This window comes from Aythya fuligula, chromosome 2 (genome assembly GCF_009819795.1).
Source record: "Aythya fuligula isolate bAytFul2 chromosome 2, bAytFul2.pri, whole genome shotgun sequence".
Taxonomy (NCBI): domain Eukaryota; kingdom Metazoa; phylum Chordata; class Aves; order Anseriformes; family Anatidae; genus Aythya; species Aythya fuligula.
The window spans coordinates 25,013,641-25,025,327 of NC_045560.1; the positions used below are offsets into that span (position 1 = coordinate 25,013,641).

Below are 11,687 nucleotides of genomic sequence, written 5' to 3' on the forward strand. Positions count from 1 at the left end.
TTACATGTTGGATTTTATTATAGCTTTACGCAGAATACTGTTGCTAGGGATTTTTAAGTTTGCTGTAAATAGAAGACTTTCATATCCTATATCTGTTTTTGATATCACGTGTTGTTTATTTTACTTTATTTTATTTTTAAATGTATGACTATGCATTCTAGCCAGCTAAAGATTTTCAATTTCTGTAGAAACATTCAAAATCCCTTGTCACAATAATGTTAAATGCAATATTCACTGGCTGCACAACCCTCCTTTTTCATGGGGAAGGGGCAGAGTGGGCAAAGCCCTGTAGGTTTGTTTCATTTCAGTGTTAGCTGTGTATCCAAACTGGTACTCCCCCAAACATCTAAGTACCGCCAGTACATTCCCAACTCCTACTGCCAAGTTAAAATGAAAACGGTCTTAGTTCAGAAATGATTGAGGTGGTTTGCTCTAATCAAATTAAACCAGCCAAATGTTCTTTTCAAAGGTAACTGTCTACTCTGCAGCTGTATGCAAAATACCACATCAAATGTGAAAAAAAAAAATAGTGATAGAATTCTATCCTTACAGTAGAGTGCTGGCTCCACAGATGAAGAGAAACAAAAGCATCAGTGCAGCTAGGAATTACATTCACAGAAAGCTCCCAGAAATATGCTCACTTGAGAAACAATGAACAAAGTACTGAAATTTCCAGTTTATAATTAATTGATTTCAGAGAGAAGGGAATTCTCTGGAATTGTTAAACAGCAACAGCCACCTTGGGTGATTTATCATAGTGACCATACTTCAAACAGATATTAAATGCCTAGCCAAAGCTTCACATGAGAGAGAAAAAACACCACATAGACTTTTCCATCCTATTTCTCACTTCCTTTCTCTGTCTCTATCACAATACGTAACATTTTGTACTGACTAATGTTGCAAAAACCCAAACTTGATAGGTTTCATTTAAACTCAGTATGATTCATCTTTGTTAGAACTGACTTTTCAGTCACTAAATATGGGAAATTCCTGCAAAGATCAATTCATATCTGAATTATTTTTTATTTTGTTTTGCTTAGAGAAGATCTGTTACCTGTTAATGATCATCCAGAGTGATATTCGTTCATACGAATGCTTTTAAAACAGTATGTGACACTTTGCTAAGTTTCTAAATTGTTTTCTAGGTGTGTCATGAGAAATTTACCCTAAAGCAACCCTACCAATACCAGCAAATTGGCATATTCCAGTACGCTCTGTATTTACATATCTGAAAACATCACCTGGTCCTAGAATTATGTGAGATCCTTCTTCGTGTAGAGATCCATATTATTCTACAACCCTAAAAATACATCTGAAGCATCACATAGGAGTCTCTTATTACTCATATAGTACCTTCTTCATTCTGCCTGTCGCTGACTTGTTAAAATTTTAAGGCTTGATTTTAAAAAGATTATTTAAAGGAACATTTCCTTGTGAACATTTTCTAAGGATGGAACACATTTTCCAAGGATATGGGTAAATAAATAAACAGGAAAATTAATACAAAATTTTGCATGCAATCAGTATTTTGAAACAGTTATGGAAGTCTACTGTCACATTTCCACTCTTTGATGACCTTCTCATCTAAACCCTCCCGAGAGAGGTTTCCCAAATGGAAAACATCAAAGTCTGTTATGTCACACCCCTTGGAAAATTCCAAAGCAGCTTGCTTATTAGTAACATGCTCTAGAGTTTAAAGATAGAGCTGTTAAATGCACTTGCAATTTAAAATATTTTTTTTCAGAATATATGAAAAATACACGTAGAACTGATATAGTAGGAGAAATTTCCTCTCTTTTGAATGAAAACATGTAGCTTGGTGACTTCTGTATAGGGGCACAGTTATCTTATGATCATTTGTTAGATCATTACGAATCCACTTGTTCAGCAAAACTGGAAAACAACTAGATTTCATACACAGCGTAAAACCCAAATGCTCTATATACAGCTGCAATGTTTTGGAAGGTACAGCAACTTCTATATTACTTTGGTTATGAAGTTTTGTAAAACAATTTTAAAACTTCAGAGCAGAATTAAGTCAACTAAGAATTACTAAGCAACTCAAAGACAAATAACTTAAGCACTTGATGCCAAATTCATGTTGCTGTACAAAACATCTCTGCTCTTTCTGGATAATTATGTTATTTATTCTGCATGACTTTTTTAACTTGCAAAAGAAAAAAAATCTCTAGAAATAATGCAGTATATGAATAAGAATCAATAGCTATGATTTGTATTTTTATGTATATTGTGCCAGTCACTGCTTTGTGCCTGAACTCTATTCAGAAAAGCATTTTAATAATCAGTGTATACTTAATATCATATCTTTTTCTATTTGATAGTGTACTTACATTTCTGCTAAACTTTGAACAATTACTTAAATCCCACTGAGGGTACCTGAGCCACTCACTTGGTACTTTGCTGAGTCACAGCCAACAGCCTACTTTCCTTCAAACTCTGGGAAAGAACGCACTGCTTGCACCCTCTGCTCTCTTCCACATTTCAGCAGGCACCAGGGTATCACGACACAAACCTGAAAGTCCCAGGCAATCTACCTGGCCCCTGTTGTGGCCAGCACTGACTCCAGGACCCCACTCCAGGTTCCCAGGGGATGGATGCCTCTATCTGGTGGTAGCAGGCTGGCCCAAGCAGCAGCTGTGGTGGGATGAGATGGTTTTTCATCCTGGTCAGGACCCAGCAAGACTAGGTCTCTCCAGGAACATTACAGACACAACCCTCCACTGATTTAGAGAAGGAAGGGAGCGCTGTACATGATCTAAAATGACTAACATTTACTCACACAAAGACTGGAAACATGTTTTTTATAAAAAGCTTAGATTCAGAGTAAGATAAAATACTTTTTGAAGAAAGCTTGTATTCTCTCCAGAGAATTTCCTAAGGCTTAAAAGGCTCTTCCATATTCAACCCTTCCTTCCTGACATACTCTTATCTTGTCCTGTTTCTGGCAGGCCATGTGTTCAAACTAAATCATCACATCCATTACTAATAAACAATTCATATAGACAGGAAGAATATCACTGATTTTCCCTTATTCTGTGTACTGTAGGGCTGCAAACAGATGATGACAGGCCAGCATTCATGCACAGCCATTTCACAATGTCCTCTGCCAATTTAAGAAACTTCTCCAAATCCTACCTCCTGTCAAACCCTGTTCAGTATCAGCCACTTTGTTCCCCTTGACCTCTTGCCATCGGAGAAGTCCTTTGCCCAGGTGAGCCGTCCCTCTGTCTCCAGCTCTGTCGCAGTGTCCTCCTCGCTGGGGCAGGACAGTGCAGGGACATCTCTGGCTGCTCTCTAGCCTGGAAATGTCTCTCTCTCGCCAAGGCATTTCCCGTCTTCTCATCTTGCCTTGAAGACCATCCTGTTTGTGTTAGTCTAAAACTGAACTGAGGCTCATTCAGTTTTTCCTTCCCATTACTCATCCACCTCAGTTGAGACTAATCTGCCGCATTAATTCCTTTAACCTTGGCAATTTCTAAGTTTCCAGTTCTGTTTCTTTTGCTTCACCCAATTTCTGCATCTTATTTTACTCTTTCTGCATGCAAGATAAACCCTGTACCTAGCAATGTGAAGTTATCCACTTCTTTCTATCCTTGGGCCTGTCAGATGCCATAGGAGTGGTGCTACACAAAAATATATTGTATTGCATGCTGTTGATCTGTAGGAATGATGTCATACACTAAAAGTTTAACATTAGCTTGGCAGAAAAAGGAAGTAAGGAAGGAAGCAGAATTCACTGAAGACAAACATCCCCTAAAATAGAAATATTACACTTCATAGGATGAAACATCTCAATGATTTTGAGAACATCATCCTTTCAGCTTCTTAACAGCACAGTAATAAAGCCAGCAGCCAATATCAGCATCACCACAAACTGGAAAGAGAAACAAACTTTGCTACTGAATTTTGAAATTCCTCTCCCACTGTATGTTCCCGTATGATTTCAGTTTGACAAACAAAACAAGCGAAACAACTACAAGTTGAAATTGCCTTGCAAAAGCTTGGCTATGCATCGATGACTCCTTTCAGGTATGTTCTGAATGCTCTCTGCCTCAGGTTAGATGGGGAATTTTAAGACACTGTTATGAAAAAGACACCTCTTATATTAGTATAATGCAATTTTAAGCACCAAACTATTGCACACTTCTGGGAACTTTGAGCAGAATCAAGTGATGGTCTTTGCATCTGGGCAAACAGGGTTGGGGTTGTCAGGCATGCACCATCCTTGTTCCTCCATGCTCAGGTGTCCTTGCCAAGGAAAGCAGCTGATGGGCTCCATAAAGCATTCAAGTGCAAACCAAAAGGTAAGAGGCACGGTTCATGGACTGCAAACTTCAGGAAAAAGCAACATGATGGTATTGCTGCACCACAGAGCGCTGCCTACACTGTCATTTATACTTCATTGGTTGTAAAACAACATAAAAATTTGAGCACGGGATAATTGTCCAATTACTCTTCATTATCAGGTTTCCCACACACTTATCCATGTAGCAAAAAGTCTGAGGAATGGAGTTACAGTCCCAGCTAGGTGGATCATTCTGTTGTACAGAAATCAGTTTCCTAGGCCACCTATTCTGCAAGTTAATTGAAAGGAGAGAAATAAGATTTTGAATTCCTTATTATATGGTAATTGCAATCCTGAATGGCAAGATTTCTGACTATATATACGTGTGTGAGTGTGTCAGAAAATGAGCACTGCAAGAATTACAGTATTCTGTCTTGTATATCACCTTCCTAGGGTGCAAATTCATAGTTTGATGGATGATTAACATTAGGGAAAAATTATTCATCTGATTACCAACAGGAGAGATATAAAATGAACACAATGTATTACTGGATTTAGGAATATAATCACAAGAAAAAAATTTACAGATATATTACAGCAGGGAATACTCCCAGTTTTACACACAGGAATTTCCTGAATCTAATATGTCATTTATTCCTGGCAAAGCCTGTCCTTTGTCTACGTATATTTCATTTCTTCCCAAACAGAACAGAACTAAGCTACATAAGTGCTGGACCAATTTTTGCCAGACTTAACTACTGTATACAGTAAGGTTTTAATAAAGCATTACATCTTCCCATCTGAAAGGTGAGCTGGAGGAGCACCTTAATCATTCTCCCAGTTACTAGGGACACTTCACGCAACATTTCTCATTTTAGATCAATTCACACAACCGTTTACTCTTGAAGACTGGCTATTTTTTGCTTTGTTTTGTGAAGGTAAATAGAATAGCATAAGGTGTCCTGACCTTTCCACAAGGGCAAACGTGAACAGGAGAATATTTTAAGCGCAAAGTGATCATCCTTTTTACTGTATTTTTCCCATGCCTTTCTGTATGCTATTTTTGAGAGTCTTTCAAAATTTTTGGTCAGTCCACCAAGCCTTACTCCCTTTACAGTTAACAGTCCAGAGACTTACACTACCATCACTTTTCTGCTGAAGATTAGACTTCCTTTCACTTCTCATCTCACACCTCTCTCTGCTTTATTCTGCCATCAAGTCTTATCTAACTTCACTATCTAATTCCTGTAAAAGCAACTGTGCTGTGACAAATGCATCACTGCATGGTATGAATATGGAAACAAGAGACTTGGATAGAAGGGATGAGGAACAAAACCTCTCATAATTAGCAAGAAGTAGCATGGAAAAATATGATAAATATTTTGTTTAAAATTATTCTATGCTATTTAGACATTTCTACTTTATGGGGAAAATCCTTTTCCAACCCCAGTGCCAAGCACTAAAAACCAGTTTTGACACTATGCATTTCTCAGGATTTCAAAGGAAGGGACTCTAAGGCTGCCATGCCAATCTCAGGATGCAGTAGCTCAGCTGGTCCCGTGTCGAGGCTCCATGACCAACAAAACGTTGGAGCTACACCTCCACCTAGCAAGAGCTGGGTATTCTCCTTCCCAAACTGTTCTTCATGTTCAGCACCAGTTATGCAGACAGAACAACCCTGGGCTGAGCTCCTTATGGTCTTCCCTGGCTAGCCCAACCCTACCATCTGCATTGGGCATGACAAGATGTGGCCTGTGGCTTCTGCTGCTGCTGTCAGCTGATGCCAGAGCAGCAAAACCACGCTTGCTCAGCAGCACAGGTCATATGCGGCTCAACTGCATGCAGTGTGTCTAAATTTTGACTCACAGAATGACTGTTGGTTTGCATTGAACGACTCATGGATCACACATGCCTTACTCAGAGATAACAGATTTGACATGAGATTTGCATTGCTCACTCATTTGTCTCGGGCTAGTTGCCTGTAAAATTCAGAAGATAGCTAGATGTCCCCTTCGCAAAAAAATCTGACTTCAAATATTTGCGTGGCTATCCCAGTGCTCTGAAAATGCTCTACCTTCTAATCCAGTATGCAGACAATGCATTTGCCATTATTTTTACTTGCTGACCTGGCCATGATACCAGTTTCCAGACTGCATGTACAAACAATGAACATTTTTGTGAGCAAAATATGTTCCGACATTAAGTACCGCTAGGTCAGCTGCATAAAACTGCAGATCTTCATTTATAGTATTTCCTTCTCTGAATATATTTACATAACATAAAAATAGACCTTTAATCTCAGTAGATTACAACCTCTTCTACCACCTTCTGTAATGGAACTGAGACATTCAAGTATTTTCAAATAATCTCTCATTACAAGGACACGATTTCAACCACTCCGAAGTGCTACTCAGAGCTTCATCTGCTCTACAGATTAAAAATATGCACAACAGAGGTGACTTTTAAAATAGCATTCCTCCTGTTTCAGAAGAGAGAGTGTTTGAAACTGCTTCTTACAATTCCCTGCCTGTTTGTAGAAGAAGGTGCGTAGCCAAGGTCCCAAACACCCCTACGTATCACATCGCGAGCTCTTGTGTCCGAAATGCGGCCTGGGGCAAAAGCCAAACAAGGCTTTTCAAGTATGTAAATATCAATTTTCAAGTATGTAAATATCTGGGCACCTGGGCACCTAAATCCATACTTACTCTCCAAAATTATTGAACTGGATTTCAGAGATTTAAAGAACTCTCAGTTATCTCTGTTGCCAAGAAAGGATGTTGGGTGTGCTCCTCTGTAAACCAAGTCACCTGATTGAGTGACCAGATGTGATATGTTGCCCACACTTGGATGCACCCACTTTTGAAATTTACGCCCCTGGCATCACTAGGTGCCAGCCAGAATAATGGTTATTGACCAAATTGGCTGCTGGTGGTTTCCAGCAAAGCGAAAGCTCGTGGCAGGGCCAGCCTTAGCACTGGGAGAACCTGCTCAAGAACCCGGGGCATTTATTCAGGGCTTATGCTACGAGCAGGAGGGAAATTCTGGTGCCATTGTCACCATTTTGAGAGCAAGGCCTGCATTTTGTCCTTCTGTACTTTTGGTAGCACCGTCAGCAACACTTGGTGAAATTACTAACAGTCAGCATTCAGTTGTGAGGCCTCCTGCAAAACTTGAAGTCTTAGGCTCTTGCTTCTCTTTAACATGATAATCTACAACCTCCCTAAAAGTATCTAAAAAGGTGGAACACACATTCCACTAACACTCTCGTAATCATTGCTGTTTTGATAATGAATAGGGCTGCTAGAGATCAGCTGCAGCTGGCAGAGCTAATACCTGGGACAAAAAGAGTCGTTGGTTTTTTCATTCTCCCTCACGCCTGAGGAAATAGTGTATGTGTGGCTTCTTGCCCATCCACCCAAGCACTTAAGTCACACACCTATGCCTCTGGAGATGGGTGTTTGTGTGTGTGGGAGGCAATGCACAGGGATGAGGTGAGGTCTGGCAGGCAGCACCCTGGCCTGCTGAAACCTCAAACCACACGTCGTGTACACGTCTGAGTACTCGCTCCAGCCACAAACCCAGACTGGCGCCCAGTCCATGCATGTACCCCAACTCGCCTCACACACACAGTGACACGGGGACCCCAGTGGGCAGGCCGCATGCCCCGCTCCCTCACCTGACCACGTTGGGGTGCTCGAATGTCTCCAGGTGCCTCAGAACTGCCACCTCTCGGATGGTGGACAGCGGCATCCCCTCCTCGCTGGTCTGCACCCGCACCCGCTTCAGTGCCACGAAGCGACCTCCATTCTTCAAGTCCCGGGCTTTGAACACCTTCCCGTAGGCTCCTTCGCCGATCTCGGCCACACACTCATACTGCTGGTCAGCCAGGTTTGTGCTGTCCTTATCCATGCTGATGATGATACTCTTCCTCCCGTGCCCGGGGTGCCTAGGGCAACCCTCCGTCCCTGCTGGCTTTCTGAAGGCTAGCACTCAGCTCGTGCTGCAGGTCTGCCACGCACCTGGAAGCCCTGCCACGTGGGCAGGAGGAAGTTCTTGGCCCCCCGGTCCCGTTCCTTTGCTGCACGGGCCCCAATGTGCCTCCTCTTGCAGCCGCCAGAAATTATCATACAGTCTTTGGGAGCATTGTCTGGGTGAGGCCAGTTAGATCTGGAGGAGCAAGCAAGCAACAAAGAGGAGTTAGAACATGCTGCCATTGTGCTTTAGTTTACTTTACAAAGAAAATTAAGCTAATGAAATAGCTACGTGCACAGCAAAAATGTGGTGCAAAGGAAGATGTGGAACCACCAGACTGCCAAGGGATCAACATCGCTGCACGGCTGATACTATGCTGGGTGGTTATCGTGCTCTGCCCAGAAAGCTACAACGCACAGCCACAGAGCAACCACGTGCTCTGGGATTTTCCTGAGCAATGGGCTGAATGTGGCCCTGGGGGACACGGAGGAGGTGGATGCGGGAGCTACCTACACACATGTGACAGCAAGCTACGTCCAGGGGTGTAAGGCAGGAATGCAGGACTCCAAGGTTCCTTGGACATCGCATAGAGGAGTCCTTGAAATACACCCCGTGCCACGGTACCGTGACTTACTGTAAGTGATAGCACTGAGAGGTTCCAGCCTTGATCTGCTCTCCACTGTGCTAAGCACTGCATGAAGACATTGCAAGAGACAAGTTCCTGCCTCGTGGGAGGAGAAATACGTACATATATAACTTGATACTAATGTTTCCGAGCATTGCATGCTGTGGTATATTCATGAAACCTGTGATCATGCATGGGATTTAGCTTTGGATGCTGCTGCCATGGGACACGAGTGGCAGTTCCTTGCTGATCGCTGTGGGGCTGGCTGCGTGATAGAAGATGGTCTTCAGGAACAGCATGGTCTCATGGTCTGCTGCCTAGTGCACGAGACGGGACGGCAGAACTGCCTCCCTCTGCATCCAGTTTCATCCATGCAGCTACACCATGACCAGGGGCAAATTCTCTCCCCTCACAGCAGCTCCCTGTCAGCGCTCTCCTTTACTCCTTGCCTCTTTTTAATATATTGATATTGGGACTTTTGGGGCTGTAACCCTCCCCTACACCGTATTGTACCGTGCTAGGCTCAAAGCCCCCCAGACACCTCAGCCGGGCATCCCCTACCTTGAACCTACAGCTATTTTCACCACTTTTTTCACCTTCACGCTCATCTCCCACCTTTCAGAAGCCACCGAGCACTAACCCAGGACAGCCCCCCCCCGTGCCTTCCTCTGCACCCTGCGGCGTGCCCTGCCCCGCAGCCTCCGGAGCAACCCCGCTCCCCGGGCGCTGCCCCCCGGCGGGGGGACACCTGCCCGCGACCCCCGGCCCCCGGCCCCGGCCCAGCCGCGCCCCGCTGCCGCTACGAGGCGCCCCCCGGCGGCGGGCACCGCGTCGCGCGTGTGCGTGGCCGCGGGGGCGGCGGGCCTGGCTCCGGGCGGCCACGGAGCCCGCTGCAAAATTACCGCTCGTGTCCCCCCCCCCCACCCCGGACACCACGGGGGGCGCCCCCCGCCTCAGCCCCTTCCCCTGCTCCGCACCCCCCGGCCGCGACACGCAGCTCGCCCTCCGCGGCCGCCCCCCACACGCGGCGGGGACACGCGGGGGAGCCGCGTCCCCACGCTTCTCCCCCCCCTAGGGCACAGGGCTGCGCTTCTCGGGGGGACGACAAGGGGACCCCCCCCCCAACCCCGGCTCCCCGGGTGGGCAGCCCCCCGTCCCCGCCGGCCCCCCACACCGGCCCCCTGGGGGGGGAGAGAGGGGATTTGGCGACCCCCGGTCCCCGAAAGGAGGCGGCCGTGGGGGGGCGAGGGGGGGCGCGGCGTGGGGGCCGGGGCGCCGGGCCGGCTGTGCGGAGCACATGGGCGCCCCGCGTTACCTGCTGTGCGCTACGGCCGCCTCCACCGCCACCAGCTCCCCAAATAATCCTCAGCCCTTGTTGGGGGGGGGTTGGAGGAGGGGGGGCTGGAGAGGGAGGGGGTGAGTCCTCCCTAAAACAAACCTCCCATTGAGCGAGGCGGGGTGGAGAGCCGGCCCGGGGTCTGCCCCTTCACATGGCGATGTCTCCGGCAGGTCCCGGCAGCGGCCGCCCGGGCCACACAGGTAGCTGCTGCTGCTGCTGCTGCTCCTGCTGCTGCTGCTGGTGGTGTTGCTGCTGCTGCTGCTGCTCCGCCGCCCGGCCGCCCTCGGCTCGCATCCTCCCGCCGCCGCCGGGCTGCACCTTGGCGCAGAAGGCAGCTCCCACTCGTCCCCCAGCCCTCTCCTCCCGCCCCCACGCTGCCCGGGGAAAACGAAAACGCCGACGAAAAGAAAAAAAAAAAAAAAAGGAAGAAAAAAAAAAATAAAAAAAATAAACGCGGCCGGCGGCCCCCGGGGAGCCGCCGCCGCTGCTGTGACGCGCCCGCAGCCGCCCCGCCGCGGGGCTCGGGCACCGGCCTCGGGCTGCCGTGCCCCGGCTGCGCTGCTCGCCCCGCTCGCTCTGCCGGCCTCTGCTCAGCCTGCGAGCATAGCGGCAGCTTGCTTTTTTTTTTTTTTTTTTTTTTTTTTGTTTCCCCTCACCACAAATTTTTTTTTTTTTTTTTTTTTTTTTTTTTTCCCTTGCTTTCCCACGCTGGCTGAATGTGACTTGACCCCGTTTCAAAAAAAGTTTGACATAGTGCTTCAACATTTCCGCATTCCTCCCCGACTACAAAGGCTGCAGCCGCCTCCTTCTGCTTTCTGTCTCTGCTCTCTGTCTTCACACTCAATGAAATCCTTCATGTGCCTCTGCCAAAGGCGGCCGCATACCGCAAGGGTCGCCGCGAGCGCCGCGGCCGGGCCCGGCCCCGAGCGAGGCGCCCCGGGGGGTCCCGGCCCGGCCCCGCCGTGCTCGGCGCTGCGCGGCACCGCTCAGTGCCTCCCCCTCGCTCCTCGGTCTCCGAGGCGCTGGGAAAGCCACCCTTCCCGGTGGCTTTTTTTTGTGTGCCTCCCACCCCTTCCCGAGAATAACCTTTTTATTTATTTATTTATTTTTTCCCCCCGGGGAAAAACCCGATTTTTTATATTTTTATATTTTTTTATGTTTTTATTTTATTCACGGGGCTAGGAAAGGAAAGCAGCAGCCACGAATGCTTTCGGGAAGCACCACGACAAGTTCCCCCCCGCCCTCGCCGCCCGCCGAGGCGAGGTCCTTGCCCCCGGAGACGCCGGGGCAGGGGGCGGCGGGGGGGCCCCGAGCACGCCGCCGGCTCTGCTGCGGGGAGCTTTGTGCGGAGCCGCTTCCTACAAATAGTGCAATTCACCGCAGGAAATAAAAAAAAAAATCAAATCACAAAACAGATGCCAGTCTACTCCGTCTGCATTGGG

At 46.9% G+C, this 11,687-nt stretch overlaps 1 protein-coding gene across 2 annotated transcripts in view; it reads right to left on the minus strand.

Annotated features, from left to right (window-relative positions):
• Positions 1–10,423, minus strand: part of CDK6 (cyclin dependent kinase 6) — a 129,456-nt gene extending 119,033 nt beyond the window's left edge. Inside the window, exons 1-2 of one of the 2 annotated variants that reach the window (XM_032181459.1) lie at positions 10,345–10,423; positions 7,986–8,476 (exon numbers count right to left, since the gene is read on the minus strand). In XM_032181459.1, the coding sequence (XP_032037350.1) occupies positions 7,986–8,218 (233 nt within the window). In that variant the 5' untranslated portion in view covers positions 8,219–8,476; positions 10,345–10,423. Of the gene's footprint in view, positions 1–7,985; positions 8,477–10,221; positions 10,277–10,344 lie in introns of those variants that run through there. The other variant, XM_032181461.1, reaches the window with a different exon arrangement.
• Between the last annotated feature and the right edge of the window lie 1,264 nt (positions 10,424–11,687).